The 23,112-nt window shown below is 45.7% G+C and overlaps 1 protein-coding gene across 1 annotated transcript in view; it reads left to right on the plus strand.

Annotated features, from left to right (window-relative positions):
* LOC115122266 (extracellular matrix organizing protein FRAS1-like) overlaps positions 1-23,112 on the plus strand; it is a 523,719-nt gene that overhangs the window by 1,176 nt on the left and 499,431 nt on the right. Inside the window, 1 exon segment of the mRNA XM_065027018.1 lies at positions 3,296-3,327. Within this exon segment, the coding sequence (XP_064883090.1) occupies positions 3,296-3,327 (32 nt within the window).

The following is a 23,112-nucleotide window of genomic DNA, read 5'->3' on the forward strand; positions in this document are numbered from 1 at the left end:
TGGCATGGAAACATACATATTCTATCACGGTTCAGTCAAATAAATATAAATATACACATATTTAGCAGATGTTATTGGTCACATACACATATTTAGCAGATGTTATTGCGGGGTGTAGCGAAATGCTTGTGTTTCTAGCTCCAACAGTGCAGTAGTATCTAACTAAATGCTTGTGTTCCTAGCTCCAACAGTGTAGTAGTATCTAACTAAATGCTTGTGTTTCTAGCTCCAACAGTGCAGTAGTATCTAACTAAATGCTTGTGTTCCTAGCTCCAACAGTGTAGTAGTATCTAACTAAATGCTTGTGTTCCTAGCTCCAACAGTGCAGTAATATCTAACTAAATGCTTGTGTTTCTAGCTCCAACAGTGTAGTAGTATCTAACTAAATGCTTGTGTTCCTAGCTCCAACAGTGTAGTAGTATCTAACTAAATGCTTGTGTTTCTAGCTCCAACAGTGCAGTAGTATCTAACTAAATGCTTGTGTTTCTAGCTCCAACAGTGCAGTAGTATCTAACTAAATGCTTGTGTTTCTAGCTCCAACAGTGCAGTAATATCTAACTAAATGCTTGTGTTTCTAGCTCCAACAGTGCAGTAATATCTAACTAAATGCTTGTGTTTCTAGCTCCAACAGTGCAGTAGTATCTAACTAAATGCTTGTGTTTCTAGCTCCAACAGTGCAGTACTATCTAATAATTCACAACAATAAACACAATACACACAAACCTAAAAGTAAAATAATGCAATTAAAGAATATATAAATATTAGAATGCTGTATGTAATAACACAAACAAATGTCCTGGGCTCATAATGTAAGAAATAACACACCATTTTTTATATTTTTAAAATACTGCGAAGTTGTTTATGAGCTAGAAGCAGAGCTACCCTATCTGTCTGTACCATCTTGCCATAAGGGTCTCTGCAGGACTGTAAGGCAAAGTTTAGATGTGGATCTGGTGCTCTCTCCCATAGGGCAACTGCTGGACATTCATTCACTGAAGGACATGAGAAAACCCTGTGGGTAGAACACTTTACTGACAGCCTGCAGGTATAATGGCGTATTACCTGTTATAAGCCTGTATAAGGCTTTATGATGTCGTATAATACAATAATAACTCAAAAAGATCTACAGAGATCATGCTCAGCTTTTAAAGTACATAACCGCACAGGCCAAGAGGAAATATAATCATAGCCAGTATTAAAATTTAGTTTAAAAAAATATGTTTTTTCATTTACAAAATAGCCTCCAACACTCTACTCAGCAAATGTGATGTAGTCTATCACAGTGCCATCCGTTTTGTCACCAAAGCCCCATATACCACCCACCACTGCTACCTGGATGCTCTTGTTGGCTGGCCCTCGCTTCATATTCGTCGCCAAACTCACTGGCTCCAGGTCATCTATAAGTCTTTGCTAGGTATAGCCCCGCCTTATCTCAGCTCACTGGTCACCATAGCAACACCCACCCGTAGCACTCACTCCAGCAGGTATATCTCACTGGTCACCCCCAAAGCCAAATCCTCCTTTGGCCACCTTTCCTTCCAGTTCTCTGCTGCCAATGACTGGAACGAACTGCAAAAATCACCGAAGCTGGAGACTCATATCTCCCTCACTAACTTTAAGCACCAGCTGTCATAGCAGCTCACAGATCACTGCACCTGTACATAGCCCATCTGTAAATAGCCCATCCAACTACCTCGTCTCCATACTGTTATTTTTATCTTTATTTTTTTTGTATATATTTTTTTAAATGTTGATCCTTTTAATCCTTTGCACCCCAGTATCTCTACTTGCACACTCATCTTCACTCCAGTGTTTAATTGCTATATTGTAATTATATTGCCTCCATGGCCTATGTATTGCCTTACCTCCCTTATCCTAACTCATTTGCACACACTGTATGTAGGTTTTTCTACTGTATTATTGATTGTATGTTTGTTTTACTCCATGTGTAACTCTGTTGTTGTTTGTGTCGCACTGCTTTGCTTTATCTTGGCCAGGTCGCAGTTGTAAATGAGAACTTGTTCTCAACTGGCCTACCTGGTTAAATAAAGGTGTTCTCAACTGGCCTACCTGGTTAAATAAAGGTGAAATAAAAATAACATTACACAGTCAATCTTGAGTTTCCATTTGAATAATGTAGACAACTGTCTCAGAGGACAGTGGGCTCAGGGGGACAGTGGTCTCAGGGGACAGTGGGCTCAGAGAACAGTGGGCTCAGGGGACAGTTGTTTCAGGGGGACAGTGGTCTCAGGGGACAGTGGGCTCACAGGACAGTGGGCTCAGAGGACAGTGGGCTCAGAGGACAGTGGGCTCAGAGGACAGTGGGCTCAGAGGACAGTGGGCTCAGGGGACAGTGGGCTCAGGGGACAGTGGGCTCAGAGGACAGTGGGCTCAGAGGACAGTGGGCTCAGAGGACAGTGGGCTCAGAGGACAGTGGGCTCAGGGGGACAGTGGTCTCAGGGGACAGTGGTCTCAGGGGGACAGTGGTCTCAGGGGATAGTAGTCTCAGGGGACAGTGGTCTCAGGGGACAGTGGTCTCAGGGGGACAGTGGTCTCAGGGGATAGTAGTCTCAGGGGACAGTGGTCTCAGGGGGACAGTGGTCTCAGGGGACAGTGGTCTCAGATGGCGCTGAGGTAGACAAAGTAGTCTAAAACATCTGCTGGACCTGAAGCCTTACACTACCTAGGTTTTTAGCTTAGTTGGCTAACTATCTTGTGGCACCCAGACCTGGGTTGGGCACCTGGTCGGTCACATCACATGTACAGCAGACTACACCACAGTTGTTCACATCCGTTTCACTGCTGTTGTGGTGCTTTTTGGGGTGTGTGTGAAGTCTGTTCAACTCTCAGGTTGACCCCCCACACCCCAGATGTATTGAAACGTCCCCGCCTGTCCGCCTGTCTCTCTCTCTCTCTCTCTCTCTCTCTCACTGCTAGTTCATGTTTTCTATGTTTAGTCTTCGAATTGAGCAAAGGAGAATAATGGCCACTCTGTTGTTTAAATGTTCAGCGTCTTTACGTAATGGCTACAGGCTACTGTGCAAGTCAAGAGTGAGACCATGTACTGGTTCGGATGGACACACGTCTCACACACACATAAAAATGTCTAGCTTTTTTTTTTTTTTACCTGCTCTTACCTAGGTCGTGGTGTAATATTTATGTAGGTATAAGGCTTTAAGTGCATTCTTCAAAAAAGATTGTATTGTACATTGAAATACCTTTTGAACTTGCTCTTAACGCTGTTGTGTTCTCCCCTCTTCCTCCTCCTCCTCCTCCTCGTCCTCTTCACCCACAGGAGCATGTCTCTATCAGGGATCTCTGTTCGCGGTAAGTGCACCTTTCATCCTTCCTACCTTCTTCTTCCCGCTGTCACATCTATTTACACAACTACTGTTCACTGAGTGTACAAAACATTAGGAATACCTGCTCTTTCCATGACACACACTGACCAGGTGAATCCAGGTGAAAGCTATGATCCCTTATTGAGGTCACTCAATAAGTAAATGAGTAAATGAAGGGGAGGAGACGGGTTAAAGAAGGATTTTTAGGCCTTGAGACAATTGAGACGTGGATTATGTCTGTCATTCAGAGAATGAGCAAGACAGAACAAACAAATGCCTTTGAACAGGGTATGGTAGTAGGTGCCAGGTGCACCTGTTTGTGTCAAGAACTGCAACGCTGCTGGGTTTTTCACCCTCAACAGTTTCCTGTGTGGATCAAGAATGTTCCACCACCCCAAAATAACATCCAACCAACTTGACACAACCGTGGAAAGCAATTGGAGTCAACATGGTCCAGCAACCCTGTGGAATGCTTTTCGACAACTTTTAGAGTCCATGCCCCGACGAAGGGTAACAAGAGGGGGGGGGGGGGGGTGCAACTCAGTATTAAGGTGTTCCTAATGTTTTGTACACTCATGTTTTGTACCGTAACTGACGCAGGAACACATGATGAAGGTGGTGGTTCTGAAGCAGGGTTACAGTGGAGGTGACCCAGATCTTCACCCGATCACTGGAGGTTGTTTCACTGGAGATTTCACTGGAGGTTGTTTCACTGGAGGTTGTTTCACTGGGGGTTGTTTCACTGGAGGTTGTTTCACTGGGGGTTGTTTCACTGGAGGTTGTTTCACTGGAGGTTGTTTCACTGGAGGTTGTTTCACTGATGTGTTTTCTGAGGGTTGTGTCCCAAATGGCACCCTATTCCATTTGTAGTGCACTTCTTTAGACCAGGGGCCTATAGGGAATAGGGCTCTGGTCAACAGTAGTGTTCTATATAGGGAATAGGGCTCTGATCTAAAGTAGTGCACTATATAGGGAATAGGGCTCTGGTCAACAGTAGTGCACTATATAGGGAATAGGGCTCTGGTAAACAGTAGTGGACTATATAGGGAATAGGGCTCTGGTAAACAGTAGTGTACTATATAGGGAATAGGGCTCTGGTTAACAGTAGTGGACTATATAGGGAATAGGGCTCTGGTAAACAGTAGTGTACTATATAGGGAATAGGGCTCTGGTTAACAGTAGTGGACTATATAGGGAATAGGGCTCTGGTAAACAGTAGTGTACTATATAGGGAATAGGGCTCTGGTCAACAGTAGTGTACTATATAGGGAATAGGGCTCTGGTCAACAGTAGTGTACTATATAGGGAATAGGGCTCTGGTCAACAGTAGTGCACTATATAGGGAATAGGGCTCTGGTAAACAGTAGTGTACTATATAGGGAATAGGGCTCTGGTAAACAGTAGTGTTCTATATAGGGAATAGGGCTCTGGTCAACAGTAGTGTACTATATAGGGAATAGGGCTCTGGTCAACAGTAGTGTACTATATAGGGAATAGGGCTCTGGTCAACAGTAGTGCACTATATAGGGAATAGGGCTCTGGTCAACAGTAGTGCACTATATAGGGAATAGGGCTCTGGTCAACAGTAGTGTTCTATATAGGGAATAGGGCTCTGGTCAACAGTAGTGCACTATATAGGGAATAGGGCTCTGGTCAACAGTAGTGTACTATATAGGGAATAGGGCTCTGGTAAACAGTAGTGCACTATATAGGGAATAGGGCTCTGGTCAACAGTAGTGTACTATATAGGGAATAGGGCTCTGGTCAACAGTAGTGTACTATATAGGGAATAGGGCTCTGGTCAACAGTAGTGCACTATATAGGGAATAGGGCTCTGGTCAACAGTAGTGCACTATATAGGGAATAGGGCTCTGGTCAACAGTAGTGCACTATATAGGGAATAGGGCTCTGGTCAACAGTAGTGTACTATATAGGGAATAGGGCTCTGGTCAACAGTAGTGTACTATATAGGGAATAGGGTGCTATTTGAAGATGCATTCGGACATGTAGCTGAGTAGATGCTCCTCATCAGCAAGTCATTGCTGATATGACAACTAGATCCTGTTTGGCTGCGTCTCTATGGCACCCTCTACCCTACTTAATACACTCATAGGGACTCTGGCCAATGGTAGTGCACTGCATAGAGAATATGGTGCCATTTTGGGACACAGAGGACTAGATCCCGTTGTCTTGGTAATGGTTGCTTGTCTCCGACTCCTACTTATGGAGAAAGCTATATGGATGTCTGTGAGGACTGTAGCAGAAGGTCGTGCATTTCTAAAGTTGAGGAGTCTGGTATTATTTTTTAAAGTTAGAACTCTGCAATATAGGCCTACAAACTAAGAGCCATGCTTTTCATTTAGTTCAATATCTCATCTAGAGATGGTTTGTATTGATTGGTTGCTCTTGCCTCTCTTTCACTCTGTATGTGCTTTGTCATTATTGCTATTTATGTTGAATGTATTTGCTATGAACTCATTCAACTTTATTTTTGTTCATAAATAGACCAAGGCTGGTCTGGGTCTGTCCAGGGCTGGTCTGGGTCTGTCCAGGGCTGGTCTGGGTCTGTCCAGGGCTGGTCTGGGTCTGTCCAGGGCTGGTCTGGGTCTGTCCAGGGCTGGTCTGGGTCTGTCCAGGGCTGGTCTGGGTCTGTCCTGGGCTGGTCTGGGCCTGTCCAGGGCTGGTCTGGGTCTGTCCAGGGCTGGTCTGGGTCTGTCCAGGGCTGGTCTGGGCCTGTCCTGGGCTGGTCTGGGTCTGTCCAGGGCTGGTCTGGGTCTGTCCAGGGCTGGTCTGGGCCTGTCCTGGGCTGGTCTGGGCCTGTCCAGGGCTGGTCTGGGTCTGTCCAGGGCTGGTCTGGGCCTGTCCAGGGCTGGTCTGGGTCTGTCCAGGGCTGGTCTGGGCCTGTCCTGGGCTGGTCTGGGCCTGTCCAGGGCTGGTCTGGGTCTGTCCTGGGCTGGTCTGGGTCTGTCCAGGGCTGGTCTGGGTCTGTCCAGGGCTGGTCTGGGTCTGTCCAGGGCTGGTCTGGGTCTGTCCAGGGCTGGTATGGGTCTGTCCTGGGCTGGTCTGGGTCTGTCCAGGGCTGGTCTGGGTCTGTCCAGGGCTGGTCTGGGTCTGTCCAGGGCTGGTCTGGGTCTGTCCAAGGCTGGTCTGGGTCTGTTCAAGGCTGGTCTGGGTCTGTCCAGGGCTGGTCTGGGTCTGTCCAGGGCTGGTCTGGGTCTGTCCAGGCCTGGTCTGGGTCTGTCCTGGGCTGGTCTGTCCAGGCCTGGTCTGGGTCTGTCCTGGTCTGGGTCTGTCCTGGGCTGGTCTGGGCCTGTCCAGGGCTGGTCTGGGTCTGTCCTGGTCTGGGTCTGTCCAGGCTGGTCTGGGTCTGTCCAGGCCTGGTCTGGGTCTGTCCTGGTCTGGGTCTGTCCTGGGCTGGTCTGGGCCTGTCCAGGGCTGGTCTGGGTCTGTCCAGGCTGGTCTGGGTCTGTCCAGGCTGGTCTGGGTCTGTCCACGGCTGGTCTGGGTCTGTCCTGGGCTGGTCTGGGCCTGTCCAGGGCTGGTCTGGGCCTGTCCAGGGCTGGTCTGGGTCTGTCCAGGGCTGGTCTGGGTCTGTCCAGGGCTGGTCTGGGCCTGTCCTGGGCTGGTCTGGGTCTGTCCAGGGCTGGTCTGGGTCTGTCCAGGGCTGGTCTGGGCCTGTCCTGGGCTGGTCTGGGCCTGTCCAGGGCTGGTCTGGGTCTGTCCAGGGCTGGTCTGGGTCTGTCCAGGGCTGGTCTGGGCCTGTCCAAGGCTGGTCTGGGTCTGTCCAGGGATGGTCTGGGTCTGTCCATAGATGTATAGTTTTCAGACCCCATCTAAAAAAGTAAAAATACTCCTTCTTACTTCGCAGAGAATGGCAGGAGCCCTGCTTGTGTGAAAAGTTAAGAGAAGGTGTAGAGAAGTTAAGAGAAGGTGTAGAGAAGTTAAGAGAAGGTGTAGAGAAGTTAAGAGAAGGTGTAGAGAAGTTAAGAGAAGGTGTAGAGAAGTTAAGAGAAGGTGTAGAGAAGTTAAGAGAAGGTGTAGAGAAGTTAAGAGAAGGTGTAGAGAAGTTAAGAGCGTACAAAAAAAAATGTTTTTTTTTCTTTGCATTATCTTTTACCAGATCTATTGTGTTATATTCTCCTACATTCATTTCACATTTACACAAACTTCAAAGTGTTTCCTTTCAAATGGTATCAAGAATATGCATATCTTTGCTTCAGGTCCTGAGCTACAGGCAGTTAGATTTGGGTATGTCATTTTTGGCTAAAATTGACAAAAATGTGCAGATCCGTAAGAGGTTAAGAGGAAGGTGTGTTCTTCTGTATGTCCTGAATACCTTCTGAGGAAACAAGCCATGTCATTACAGACACAGTTGTTACTTTAGTTACCCTACTTTTCTCCCCCTGAAACAACTGTTCATCTCTCTTATTAAAAACACGGTTAAACACAGTTCTCAGGGATAGAATTGTGGTTCCCAGGCACACAGGTTTAATACGGCTTGCACCACTGTGTGATCAACATAATTACAGTCAGGTTAGAGTTAACTGTCTCTCTCTCTCTCTCTCTCTCTCTCTCTCTCTCTCTCTCTCTCTCTCTCAATGTCTCTGTCTCTGTCTCTCTTTCTCTCTGTCTCTGTCGCTGTCTCTCTTTCTCTCTGTCTCTGTCGCTGTCTCTGTGTCTCTCTCTCTGTCTCTGTCGATGTCTCTGTGTCTCTGTGTCTCTCTTTGTCTCTGTCACTGTCTCTCTGTGTCTCTGTGTCTCTCTCTCTCTCTCTGTCGGTCTCTGTCTCTCTGTGTCTCTCTCTCTCTCTCTGTTTCTCTGTGTCTCTCTTTCTCTCTGTCTCTGTCGCTGTCTCTCTGTGTGTCTCTCTCTCTCTCTCTCTGTCTGTCGCTGTCTCTATGTGTGTGTCTCTCTCTCTCTCTCTCTCTCTCTCTCTCTCTGTGTCTCTGTCCCTGTCGCTGTCTCTCTATGTCTCTCTCTCTCTCTCTGTCGCTGTCTCTCTGTGTCTCTCTCTCTCTCTCTCTCTCACACTATCTCTCTCTCCTTTCTATCCCTTTCTTTCTCTCTCGCTCTCCCCATATAAGCTCTAAGAACACTGCAGTTGGGGCACATATCACCCATTCTATCATTTTCACTTCAGTTCACTTCAGTGAGGAAGGAGAGGTGGAGAGAGGCAGGTGGAGAGAGGGAGGTGGAGAGAGGGAGGTGGAGAGAGGGAGGTGGAGAGAGGGAGGTGAAGAGAGGGAGGTGGAGAGAGGCAGGTGGAGAGAGGGAGGTGGAGAGAGGAAGGTGAAGAGAGGGAGGTGGAGAGAGGCAGGTGGAGAGAGGGAGGTGGAAGTAGTGGTTGAAGAGTGGGACGTGGGAGAGGAGAACAGGAAGAAGGATGAGTAGGAGAGGTGGGGGGGAGACGAGGAGAAGGGGAATGAGTAACAAGAGGAAGGAGGGTGGGGACTGGTGTAGCTGGTAGGTCTGAGCATGTTCTAACACAGTCAGGAAGAGGCCCTTCTGGAGTTCAAAGAGGACAACTAGCTCAACACCTGGAATTGGACCTGGGTACTACCGGAAGAAAACCACACATACACAGATTAAAGTGGAAGCGCATCCTAATGGAAGCCCTGAGAAACTCAAAGAGTTTTGTTGAAGTCTCCGGTCAAGGCATTTGCACATCAAAATAACCAGAGAACAAAGACGTACAGAGGTTGTGTTTTGAGGTAGGAGTATGTGTGTGTTTCACTGTGGTGTGTTTCAGGTTCCTTTGGCAGCTTGATGTGGCAAAACACTGCTCACACAAAACCTTTAAAAATGCACTATGCAGAAATCGCTTCACCATTTCCTGGTTGCAAACATTCTAATAGTTCCCCTAATTTCAGTTCATGTAACAAAAACAAGCAAGTGTAGTGTACAGATTCATTGTACTATCTAAAACGCTGTGAAATATATTTTTCAGAACTAAAAATATTTTATTTTCAGCTGTTTGAAGCTAGTAAACCGAACGTATGATACACAACAACAAAACTTTCCAGGGCAAGATTCATGAAAATAAACGTCAACCTGCGTCAACCTGCGTGTACTTTACCTACCACTCTCACAAGGAGTAGCCATACCTTACATGAGGCCTATTTTAGATTCCTTCCTGGTCTGAAAAGGCTGCACTCTCATTGGGTGACATATCCTACACAGTGGTGTAAATAAGTCAGTAGAAGTGCCCTCTGACACGTTGTACTGGCCGGACATACTGTCGTACTGGCCTGACGTACTGTCGTACTGGCCTGACGTACTGTCGTACTGGCCTGACGTACTGTCGTACTGGCCTGACGTACTGTCGTACTGGCCTGACGTACTGTCGTACTGGCCTGACGTACTGTCGTACTGGCCTGACATACTGTCGTACTGTAAAGTTGCCCGGCGCTACTTCACAGCAACACAGAGACAGCCGTGCAAGTCCAAATATATCACTAGTGCCTCAGAGCAGGCATTCCTGGCATTGCAAGTCATCCTCCCTGTAAGGGGTCCAAATGTAGGGCACTTTAAGAATAGAACCATCAATAACAGCAGGCAGGAAAGGGAACCAATGAATCAAGAGCAGAAGAGCTGTAGGTTGCTGTACAAAAACACTGAGATCTTTTTTCTTGATGTGTTGGTGATGTCAGTGAAAGGTCTGACTACTGTACACTACTGGTCAAAAGTTTTACAACACCTACTCATTCAAGGTTTTAATATGTATATATATTTTACTATTTTCTATATTGTAGAATAATAATGAAGACATCAAAACTATGAAATAACGCATATGGAATCATGTAGGAACCAAAAAAAAGTGCTAAATAAATCTAAATATATTTTATATTTGAGATTCTACAAATAGCCACCCTTTTCCTTGATGACAGCTTTGCACACTCTTGGCATTCTCTCAACCAGCTTCATGAGGAATGCTTTCCCAACAGTCCAACAGTCAGCACGCTCCTATCCACATCGACGGGACCGCAGTGGAGAAGGTGGAAAGCTTCAAGTTCCTCGGCATATACATCACTGACAAACTGAAATGGTCCACCCACACAGACTGTGTGGTGAAGAAGGTGTAACAGCACCTCTTGGCTTGGCACCTAAAACCGTCACAAACTTTAACAGATGCACAATTGAGAGGATCCTGTTGGGCTGTATCACTGCCTGGTACGGCAACTGCACCGCCTGCAACCGCAGGGCTCTCCAGAGGGTGGTGCGGTCTGCCCAACAGGCCCGCCTTCCAGGACACCTACATCACCCGATGTCACAGGAAGGCCAAAAAGATCATCAAGGACATCAACCACCCGAGCCACAGCCTGGCAGAATTTTTTTTTGACAGGGGGGGGGGGGGGTTACAGGATGAAGTTTTTTTTTAACCCTAATTTATATATATTTCTGCTTATAATTTCCAACATTTTTGCATAGCCTATTTGTTAGTCAGTTTATAATAGAATAATATATAATAATAATAATAATCATCTATAAGTAGATAAATACAGCAGTTACTGCCCTAGAAGACAAAATAAACCAGAATAATTTCTGAATAATTTCAGATATCGATGGATGCTTCAATCAGATTGACACCAGTAAAGTTTTTTTCTTTCATCTCTGCTTCTGTCGTGCAGTGGATGTATAGGGACCGGGGAGAAATTGCCAAAAAAATTGAAAAATGTGAAAAATGTAAGTTTGACCTATCAAATACATGTTGGGATGTTTTCATTGCTTTTAATTTCCTTAAATTCAGATTCAGTTCACTGCTACCATCGTCTTTTACCACTTCACAAATTCTTTCCAAAACATTACTGTTCTGGCCCTCCCTTATTTTTAACTCTCCACTTCGCAGGTTTTCTCTTATTGAATTAAACTCTGACATAGTCCTTTTTGCCTCAGTGGATCAGCCCAAGTTCCTAAAAACATTTGGCGATTGGTGTGTATATGGCGCACGTGCTGTTAGGCCCTAAAGCTAAAAGGCTTACGCACTAATGTCAGGTAAAAAATAATGAAAGAAATACCGCAATGTAGATATGAATTGCACAAGAATGATTCATTTATTGGTTTTTAATTCATTGTTTTCTCTTTATCACCTGCCCACCACCCACCCGCCTTTCATCCACACAATATTTCATGACCCTCAACTCACCCGCCCCGTTGATATAACTGCATGGACTGCGGGTTATCAGTCAACCCACGAATCACTACCGGCTGCACCAAGTCAAATATTATAAAATATTATGGATGGATTGGATTCAGGATTTGGAAATGCACGATGGAACTACTAGGGTGCTTTGTAATCCTATAATCCTGATATTTTTGTTGTTGGCTACCTAACAAGCTAGTTGTGACGCTAGCTAGCTACTACTGCTACCTATATCAGTCAATAACAGCCAATTAGGTTTCCTCTTGACATAAAACAGTTAGCTACAATCCAAAGTATTTAAAAGAGTAAGGAATGGCGATATTGTTGTTGTATGGAGGATCTACTTCGACTTCCTGTCTTGTTGCCTAGCTAGCTAACATTAGCTAACGTTAGCATGTTAACTGCTTCTAAACAGCCAGCAGGGCCAACTCTTACAAACCACATAATTTGAAATAGAAAGTCACTGAAGATATTGTTGCATAGGCGCTGTCCTATGCAACAATATGAATCTCTGTGAATTGCTTGGTTTGCTAGCTAGCTTGCTTGTGTGCCGTAAGCTCGTGTCTTCCCAAGTGTCATGAAGGATCCTTTTCTCCACCGGAGAATTTAAATTAAAAAAGGAACTGTTTGAGGGTTTTTGAAGTGTTTTTTTGTTTCCCTCCAATTTATCCTTTGGCCACAAATACATACGACTTGGTCAACAACATTATTTTGGGGGTACAAGTTAACACAATATGAACATATAAAAGTGAGATTTTCACAGAAGAGTTGCTTTAAGACATTAATATGTTTAAACCGGCTGCCTAAGTCACACCGTTACGCCAGGAGGAACATCCTAAGCATGGAAATACATATCTAGCGACATTGTTCCCCTGAAGGCCTTTGATGCTTAAGTATGACTTTCAGCTAGTTCAAAATGCACATTTAGAGGAAATCCATAGACATGGACATGGTGACGTTGAGAATGACGTTAAGAGTTAATAGGATCGGACTGTCACAGAGCTGACCTGAAGAGAATCTGTATATGGGAACTGACTGGATTAATACTGGAGCCCTGCTGGAGATAAGTCATTTGTGTGGCGGCAGTGGGGTCGCCGTGCCGTGTGTGTGTGTGTGTGTGTGTGTGTGTGCGTGCGTGCGTGCGTGTGTTTTTGTGTGTGTGTGTGTGTGTGTGTGTGTGTGCGTGTGTGTGTGTGTGTGTGCGTGCGTGCGTGTGTTTTTGTGTGTGTGTGTGTGTGTGTGTGTGTGTGTGTGTGTGTGTGTGTGTGTGTGTGTGTGTGTGTGTGTGTGTGTGTGTGTGTGTGCGTGCGTGCGTGCGTGTGTGTGTTTTTGTGTGTGTGTGTTTGTGTTTCTGTGTGTGTGTGTGTGTGTGTGTGTGTGTGTGTGTGTGTGTGGCAGCACCAGTGACTGATGTTTCAGGCTGGGGCAGTCCCCGGGGCTTAATGCCCTAACCCCCATGTGATCAGAGAACAAGCCCTATCAGGCCTTCCTGTACTCTGGAGTAACCTTACAAAGGGAGGATGTATTACTGGGACGTTTACCAGTAAAACTCCCAGAATTGTCTTTCAAGGATTGTATGTAATCTATCACAATACGTCTAGTAACCCTTCCGGTTACTTCAGATTATCGCAGGTGTCTGTAATTATCTCTGTCCCTCTGTGTGGCCTTATCACATGTAAAATATATGGAATAATATAAATAAGATGACAAAGCTGTTAAACATTATCCTACATATAACCCATCAGTGAATATCTTTGGTGTTTCAGCATGAAACATCCTTTATATATATATTTATATATATATATAGATAAATATATATACTGTATGACGGATGTTTAATGCTGAAACACCAAAGATATTCACTGATGGGTTATATATATATATATATATCTTAACACACTTAGTTATTTTGTCAATATGTATTTGTTGACAATGTTTTTGGTTCAAACAACGTGCAGTTGTGAAAAAAGTCAATAGTTGGACGAGTTGCAGAGGTAATTGAATACCATTGTTGATTAAATGTTTGTTTTTCATTATTAATTAGGCTATTTGTTTGTTTTTACTAGAAACTCATGGACAATATGGACACGTACACTGGAGTTAAATATAAACGCAACATGCAACAATTTCAAAGATTTTACTGAGTTACAGTCAATTAATTAGGCTATAATCTATGGATTTCACATGACTGGGAATACAGATATGTATCTGTTGGTAACAGAGACCTTAAAAAGAAAAGTAGTAAGGGGCGTGGATCAGATAACCAGTCAGTATCTGGTGTGACCACCATTTGCCTCATACAGCGCGACACATCTCCTTCACATAGAGTTGATCAGGCTGTTGATTGTGGCCTGTGGTATCTTGTCCCACTCCTCTTCAATGGCTGTATGAAGTTGCTGGATATTGGAGGGAACTGGAACATACTGTCTTATACGTTGATCCACAGCATCCCAAACATGCTCAATGAGTGACATGTCTGGTGAGTATGCAGGCCATTGAAGAACTGGGGCACTTTCAGCTTCCAGGAATTGTGTACAGATCTTTGTGACATGGGGCCGTGCATTATCATGTGTGCCAGTGGCCCTCGAAGGTGAGCATTTGCCTACTGAAGTCGGTTACAACACTTAACTGCAGTCAAGTCAAGACCCTGGTGAGGTTGATGAGCACGCAGATGAGCTTCCCTGAGATGGTTTCTGACAGTTTGTGCAGAAATTCTTTGGTTTCACAAACCCACAGTTTCATCAGATCACCCGGGTGGCTGGTCTCAGATGATCCCGCAGGAGAAGAAGCCGGATGTGGAGGTCCTGGGCTGGCAGGGTTACACACAGTCTGCTGTTGTGCTGCAAAATGTTCTACAACGGTGTTGGAGGCGGCTTATAGTACAGAGATTTACATCAAATTCTCTGGCAACAGCTTTGGTGGACATTCCTGCAGTCAGCATGCCAATATTGCACGCTCCCTCAAAACTGTGACAACTGCACATTTTCCAGTGGCCCTTTATTGTCCCCAGCACAAGGTGCACCTGTGTAATGATCATGCTGTTTAATCAACTTCTTGATATGCCACGCCTTTCAGGTGGATGGATTATCTTGGCAAAGGAGAAATGCTCACGAACAGGGATGTAAACAAATCTGTCAACAACATTTTAGTGAAATAAGCTTTTTTGTGCGTACGGAACATTTCTGGTATCTTTTATTTTAGTTCAACACTTTACACTTTGCGTTTATATTTTTCTTCAGTGTAAAGTAAATTAATACTGTATATTGTTTATTTTTGTAAGTTTAATACATTACAATATAATGCAATAGATTTTCTGCTAATTACCAAAATTACTGAAGATTCTGGTACATTTTGTAAATTACTTGTAGCTTTGCAACCTTACCTTGGAGAGAAGACATGGACTGCTGGAGAGAGAGATGGATGGAGGGAAGAGAGCGGGATGATGAGAAGAGAGAGGACAAGAGAGAGAGAGAGAGGGAAGGAGGGGAGAGAGAGAGGGAAAGAGAGATTTAAAAACTACAGGAGTTGACAGGGAACAAGAACAACAGGGAAGAGATTTGAGAGAAAGTGACAGGACGAGAGAGTATATTGGTTGTATGGTTGTCACTGTTTTTAAAGTTTTTTGTTGTTTTTTAGTTTTGTTGAACTCTGACTGATCAACACATTTCCGAGTTGGGACAATACATATACATTGAACTTGATCTTGAGAAGGTGTGGGTGGAGAATGAGAGAAAGAATAGGAGAAAGAGAGGGAGGAGGGGGAGAAAGAGAGGGAATGAGGGGGAGAGAGATAGAGAAAATGGGAGAGAGAGAGAGACACAGAGAGAGAGTGATAGGGAGTTAAACTAGCTTAACTCTGTCTGTCTGTCTGTCTGTCTGTCTGTCTGTCTGTCTGTCTGTCTGTCTGTCTGTCAGCTGGAGAATGACTGAAGAGGGGGAGTAGTTACCCCTGGACAGGTAGTAAGATCACCTGACTTCAGCCTAACTGTTTTGAAGGAGCAATACATCATAAAGTGTTGTTGGTTATAGTCCTGTCCAGTCCTGCCGTCACCCCAAACAGTACTACAGTTGTTGTTGGTTATAGTCCTGTCCAGTCCTGCCGTCACCCCAAACAGTACTACAGTTGTTGTTGGTTATAGTCCTGTCCAGTCCTGCCGTCACCCCAAACAGTACTACAGTTGTTGTTGGTTATAGTCCTGTCCAGTCCTGTCACCCCAAACAGTACTACAGTTGTTGTTGGTTATAGTCCTGTCCAGTCCTGCCGTCACCCCAAACAGTACTACAGTTGTTGTTGGTTATAGTCCTGTCCAGTCCTGCCGTCACCCCAAACAGTACTACAGTTGTTGTTGGTTATAGTCCTGTCCAGTCCTGCCGTCACCCCAAACAGTACTACAGTTGTTGTTGGTTATAGTCCTGTCCAGTCCTGCCGTCACCCCAAACAGTACTACAGTTGTTGTTGGTTATAGTCCTGTCCAGTCCTGCCGTCACCCCAAACAGTACTACAGTTGTTGATGGTTATAGTCCTGTCCAGTCCTGCCGTCACCCCAAACAGTACTACAGTTGTTGTTGGTTATAGTCCTGTCCAGTCCTGCCGTCCTGTCCAGTCCCCAAACAGTACTACAGTTGTTGTTGGTTATAGTCCTGTCCAGTCCTGCCGTCACCCCAAACAGTACTACAGTTGTTGTTGGTTATAGTCCTGTCCAGTCCTGCCGTCACCCCAAACAGTACTACAGTTGTTGTTGGTTATAGTCCTGTCCAGTCCTGCCGTCACCCCAAACAGTACTACAGTTGTTGTTGGTTATAGTCCTGTCCAGTCCTGCCGTCACCCCAAACAGTACTACAGTTGTTGTTGGTTATAGTCCTGTCCAGTCCTGCCGTCACCCCAAACAGTACTACAGTTGTTGTTGGTTATAGTCCTGTCCAGTCCTGCCGTCACCCCAAACAGTACTACAGTTGTTGTTGGTTATAGTCCTGTCCAGTCCTGCCGTCACCCCAAACAGTACTACAGTTGTTGTTGGTTATAGTCCTGTCCAGTCCTGCCGTCACCCCAAACAGTACTACAGTTGTTGTTGGTTATAGTCCTGTCCAGTCCTGCCGTCACCCCAAACAGTACTACAGTTGTTGTTGGTTATAGTCCTGTCCAGTCCTGCCGTCACCCCAAACAGTACTACAGTTGTTGTTGGTTATAGTCCTGTCCAGTCCTGCCGTCACCCCAAACAGTACTACAGTTGTTGATGGTTATAGTCCTGTCCAGTCCTGCCGTCACCCCAAACAGTACTACAGTTGTTGTTGGTTATAGTCTTGTCCAGTCCTGCCGTCACCCCAAACAGTACTACAGTTGTTGTTGGTTATAGTCCTGTCCAGTCCTGCCGTCACCCCAAACAGTACTACAGTTGTTGTTGGTTATAGTCCTGTCCAGTCCTGCCGTCACCCCAAACAGTACTACAGTTGTTGTTGGTTATAGTCCTGTCCAGTCCTGCCGTCACCCCAAACAGTACTACAGTTGTTGTTGGTTATAGTCCTGTCCAGTCCTGCCGTCACCCCAAACAGTACTACAGTTGTTGTTGGTTATAGTCCTGTCCAGTCCTGCCGTCACCCCAAACAGTACTACAGTTGTTGTTGGTTATAGTCCTGTCCAGTCCTGCCGTCACCCCAAACAGTACTACAGTTGTTGTTGGTTATAGTCCTGTCCAGTCCTGCCGTCACCCCAAACAGTACTACAGTTGTTGTTGGTTATAGTCCTGTCCAGTCCTGCCGTCACCCCAAACTTGTTCTATTTCTGCAGTACTACAGTTGTTGTTGGTTATAGTCCTGTCCAGTCCTGCCGTCACCCCAAACTTGTTCTATTTCTGCAGTACTACAGTTGTTGTTGGTTATAGTCCTGTCCAGTCCTGCCGTCACCCCAAACTTGTTCTATTTCTGCAGTACTAGAGTTGTTGTTGGTTATAGTCCTGTCCAGTCCTGCCGTCACCCCAAACTTCTTCTATTTCTGCAGTGCTACAGTTGTTTATCTGCGATGCTGTGTTCCAGGTTAGTTTTTTCTTTCATGTAAAATTCTAAACAGTTAATATGAAAGGTATGGGTTCAGATTGGGGCACCTCACCCTCTAGCCTTGTTCAACAAGTCAAAACAAAGGTCCTTGTTTGTGCAACATCATCCAAAATGAACTTGGAGCTGAAGTGGTACTATTTTCTGTTGTAATGAACTCCTCCTAGCTGTGCTTGAATACCTCCGTGTTTACCTCTGAACGCATGATGGAAATCAACTAGCAACCTCAGAGAGAGAAAGTGAGAAAGAGAGTGAGAGAGTACACTAGCAACCTCAGAGAGAGAAAGTGAGAAAGAGAGTGAGAGAGTCCACTAGCAACCTCAGAGAGAGAAAGTGAGAAAGAGAGTGAGAGAGTCCACTAGCAACCGCAGAGAGAGAAAGTGAGAAAGAGAGTGAGAGAGTCCACTAGCAACCTCAGAGAGAGAAAGTGAGAAAGAGAGTGAGAGAGTCCACTAGCAACCTCAGAGAGAGAAAGTGAGAAAGAGAGTGAGAGAGTCCACTAGCAACCACAGAGAGAGAAAGTGAGAAAGAGAGTGAGAGAGTCCACTAGCAACCTCAGAGAGAGAAAGTGAGAAAGAGAGTGAGAGAGTCCACTAGCAACCTCAGAGAGAGAAAGAGAGTGAGAGAGTCCACTAGCAACCTCAGAGAGAGAAAGTGAGAAAGAGAGTGAGAGAGTCCACTAGCAACCTCAGAGAGAGAAAGTGAGAAAGAGAGTGAGAGATTCCACTAGCAACCTCAGAGAGAGAAAGTGAGAAAGAGAGTGAGAGAGAGTCCACTAGCAACCTCAGAGAGAGAAAGTGAGAAAGAGAGTGAGAGAATCCACTAGCAACCTCAGAGAGAGAAAGTGAGAAAGAGAGTGAGAGAGTCCACTAGCAACCTCAGAGAGAGAGAAAGTGAGAAAGAGAGTGAGAGAGTCCACTAGCAACCTCAGAGAGAGAAAGTGAGAAAGAGAGTGAGAGAGTCCACTAGCAACCTCAGAGAGAGAAAGTGAGAAAGAGAGTGAAAGAGTCCACTAGCACAACCTCAGACCACTTGCTGTTTCAAACAGCCCGCATAAGCCTGAAATTCACTGTCTCTTAGTAGCTGGAGTAGTTTTCACTGTCTGTTAGTAGCTGGAGTAGCTTTCACTGTCTGTTAGTAGCTGGAGTACCTTTCACTGTCTGTTAGTAGCTGGAGTAGCTTTCACTGTCTGCTAGTAGCTGGAGTAGCGTTCACGGTCTGTTAGTAGCTGGAGTACCTTTCACTGTCTGTTAGTAGCTGGAGTAGCTTTCACTGTCTGCTAGTAGCTGGAGTAGCTTTCACTGTCTGTTAGTAGCTGGAGTAGCTTTCACTGTCTGTTAGTAGCTGGAGTAGCTTTCACTGTCTGTTAGTAGCTGGAGTAGCTTTCACTGTCTGTTAGTAGCTGGAGTAGCTTTCACTGTCTGTTAGTAGCTGGAATAGCTTTCACTGTCTGTTAGTAGATGGAGTAGCTTTCACTGTCTGTTAGTAGCTGGAGTAGCTTTCACTGTCTGCTAGTAGTTGGAGTAGCTTTCACTGTCTGTTAGTAGCTGGAGTAGCTTTCACTGTCTGTTAGTAGCTAGAGTAGCTTTCACTGTCTGTTAGTAGCTAGAGTAGCTTTCACTGTCTGTTATTAGCTGGAGTAGCTTTCACTGTCTGTTAGTAGCTGGAGTAGCTTTCACTGTCTGTTAGTAGTTGGAGTAGCTTTCACTGTCTGTTAGTAGATGGAGTAGCTTTTACTGTCTGCTAGTAGCTGGAGTAGATTTCTCTGGAGTAAATTTCTCTGGAGTAGATTTCTCTGGAGTAGATTTCTCTGGAGTAGATTTCTCTGGAGTAGATTTCTCTGGAGTATATTTCTCTGTAGTAGCTTTCTTGGCACGTACACAGCCGTTCCAATGGAGAGGACCCCGTGTAGAGAAGTGAACCACTGCAGCACAGCATTCCCATGTAAATGTCTGGAGAATATTCTGTTCAGAAACACAGCAGACCAGGAGGACACAGAACTGAAATAGATTATTGAGGACTTGCCATTTGTGGCTTTCCCTTCCTTTCCCCACTTGTGAATTATTAAGAAGTCTTAGACTGTGAAGTGCCTACAGCGACTCTTCTCCCACAAGACGCTTTTAAGGCTAATCTGCTTCTTAGTTCTTCAACATTCACACATTCCCATGTTTTCACAAGTCGATGCTTCTCTCACCTCGCTTGAGGCTCTCCTCTTGAACGTTTTGGATAGTCTTCATGTAAAGACCCAAGTCACATAGGAACATAGAGGTATCGCTTTTGTTTAGTCGATCAGGGCTGGCTAATATTTTATACCAAAAATAATAATAAGTGCAGTCTATCCTAGTACTGTTCCCATGGTTCCCCACGGGTTTAGTTTAAATCTGTGTGTGTGAGAAGTTAATGCTGTGGTTTCCTGCTCAGTTGTAACACAATGACCTGTAAATTGTGACCTCTTAATCCCTCTCAGGGTCAACGAAGAACTCTCCTGCTGCCTGCTGAGGATTTACTAATGCTAATCATTTATTAACCTGAAGAGAAGTATGTGGGAGAGGAAAGGAAAGATAGAGGGAGGGAGTTATGACATTCTCCACCTCCCTCACGGTACATGGTTGCTCAGGTGTTTAGGATCAAGGTTTGTGGCTCTCCAACATCCAGACGAGACTTTTAGGGACAGTTTACCCACATTAAGACTAGTCCTAGACCTAGACTGGACAGCATAGCATCTCCATAGTCCAGGCATTTAGAATCAGGTTTGTGACTCTCCAACATCCAAACAAGACTCTTAGACTTTAATCTAGAAAAGAGGACACAGGAGGGTTGTCCCCTAAATAACAATAACAGAGCATAGTTTGAGCTCCGCACTGATTAACTTGAGAAGAAAGAAGTGCAGCAGCTGTCTTCTACCATTACACTATGTTCACCGATATTCACAAATGACATGATGCTGTAGAGACCTCTGATTATTCACTATTAAAGGTTTATACACATTTTCCATGATTTTTAACCAAATTTTCATGACTATTACTTTACATGAACAAGTAAGCTTTGTTGACACTGGAAGAGTCCTATGTCTGATCCCATGTAGACATACCTGCCGTCGTGCCCTTGATCAAGGCACTTAACCCCCCACAAAGTAGAACTGGACTGTTAGTAACATGTGGTCAACATGTGGTCAACATGTGGTCAAACCACCGCCTGGAGAGCGGCTGAGTGTGCAGACTTGGCGTTTGATCCAGACCAGAAACACCCAAGTCTGCTTATCAAGGTCCTGTTGAGCAGCTGATGTTTAGGCTACAACGTGGTTAGACCAGGGCTGATGTTTAGGCTACAGTGTGGTTAGACCAGGGATGATGTTAGACCAGGGATGATGTTTAGGCTACAGTGTGGTTAGACCAGGGATGATGTTTAGGCTACAGTGTGGTTAGACCAGGGATGATGTTTAGGCTACAGTGTGGTTAGACCAGGGATGATGTTTAGGCTACAGTGTGGTTAGACCAGGGATGATGTTAGACCAGGGCTGATGTTCAGGCTACAGTGTGGTTAGACCAGGGATGATGTTAGACCAGGGATGATGTTTAGGCTACAGTGTGGTTAGACCAGGGATGATGTTTAGGCTACAGTGTGGTTAGACCAGGGATGATGTTTAGGCTACAGTGTGGTTAGACCAGGGATGATGTTAGACCAGGGATGATGTTAGACCAGGGCTGATGTTTAGGCTACAGTGTGGTTAGAGTAGGGCAGGAACAAAAGCCTGCACTCCCAGTAGCTATCCTGGAGGGTGGTTGCCACCTTTGATATAAAATGTTTCAACATAACAACCAAATCCTTTTGTCTTTATGAAGTGATTCCCTCGTTCAATGAATCAGGGATCAAATGGATAAGGTAGGCTACTTCAAAGCAAGGTTGCTAACTAGACATGTCTGCTAAATGACTTAAATGTAATGTAATGTTATATGTAAGGCTTAAACATCCACGTTTCAGGGGAGATCTATGCACAGCAAGTTATTCGTCAATTAGGCTATTCATTTAGGCCTGTCTGGAGCGTGTTGCTCCTCGTTAAGGCCTGTCTGGAGTGTGTTACCCCTCGTTAAGGCCTGTCTGGAGTGTGTTACCCCTCGTTAAGGCCTGTCTGGAGCGTGTTGCCCCTCGTTAAGGCCTGTCTGGAGCGTGTTGCCCCTCGTTAAGGCCTGTCTGGAGTGTGTTGCCCCTCGTTAAGTCCTGTCTGGAGTGTGTTACCCCTCGTTAAGGCCTGTCTGGAGCGTGTTGCCCCTCGTTAAGGCCTGTCTGGAGCGTGATGCCCCTCGTTAATGCCTGTCTGGAGTGTGTTACCCCTCGTTAAGCCCTGTCTGGAGCGTGTTGCCCCTCGTTAAGGCCTGTCTGGAGCGTGATGCCCCTCGTTAAGGCCTGTCTGGAGTGTGTTACCCCTCGTTAAGGCCTGTCTGGAGCGTGTTGCCCCTCGTTAAGGCCTGTCTGGAGCGTGATGCCCCTCGTTAAGGCCTGTCTGGAGCGTGATGCCCCTCGTTAAGGCCTGTCTGGAGCGTGATGCCCCTCGTTAAGGCCTGTCTGGAGTGTGTTGCCCCTCGTTAAGGCCTGTCTGGAGTGTGTTGCCCCTCGTTAAGTCCTGTCTGGAGCGTGTTGCCCCTCGTTAAGGCCTGTCTGGAGCGTGTTGTCCCTCGTTAAGGCCTGTCTGGAGCGTGATGCCCCTCGTTAAGTCCTGTCTGGAGCGTATTGCCCCTCATTAAGGCCTGTCTGGAGTGTGTTGCCCCTCGTTAAGGCCTGTCTGGAGTGTGTTGCCCCTCGTTAAGGCCTGTCTGGAGCGTGTTGCTCCTCGTTAAGGCCTGTCTGGAGCGTGTTGCCCCTCGTTAAGGCCTGTCTGGAGCGTGTTGCTCCTCGTTAAGGCCTGTCTGGAGTGTGTTGCCCCTCGTTAAGGCCTGTCTGGAGCGTGTTGCTCCTCGTTAAGGCCTGTCTGGAGTGTGTTGCCCCTCTTTAAGGCCTGTCTGAGTCAGGGTCATCCGGGGTAAAGAGCTAGACAGAAAGATCCACCTTATGTCGTCTGCAGTTGACGGGGGAAAAAAACCTTTACTTTTCCACCGTGATCTGCTACCCGACCCCACAAGACGTTAGGATTACGTTATGGCATGTTGTGCCGGGAGAAAAGAAAATCACTCCCACATCAAACAAACAGCAACCCCAACACACTGGCCTCTCTCCCAACTGATAACAAAGAAAAACACCAAAGAGAGAGAGAGAGATTTTACCTGAGGGCATAGAATCACACGCCTTCTCTCATTCTCTCATTTCCTGTGTTTTATCACAAATATTTAGGTGAGAGATGTGGCTTCTTCGGGCAGGGGTTCTCAAACCTCTTCTCAGGGACCCCCCAAGACGTTTTGCAGTGTTGTTGTACTAAGTCACCTGATTCACATAGTCAAGGACTTCATGATTAGTTGACAAGTTGAATTAGGTGTACTAGTTCTGGAATAGTAAAAAAAGAAAGATATACCTGAAACAGTTGGGGGTCCCCAGGGAGCGGGGAAGAATCTCTCACAAGAATCTCTCACAAGAATCTCTCACAAGAATCTC

The sequence above is a fragment of the Oncorhynchus nerka genome, linkage group LG13 (genome assembly GCF_034236695.1).
Source record: "Oncorhynchus nerka isolate Pitt River linkage group LG13, Oner_Uvic_2.0, whole genome shotgun sequence".
Lineage (NCBI taxonomy): Eukaryota > Metazoa > Chordata > Actinopteri > Salmoniformes > Salmonidae > Oncorhynchus > Oncorhynchus nerka.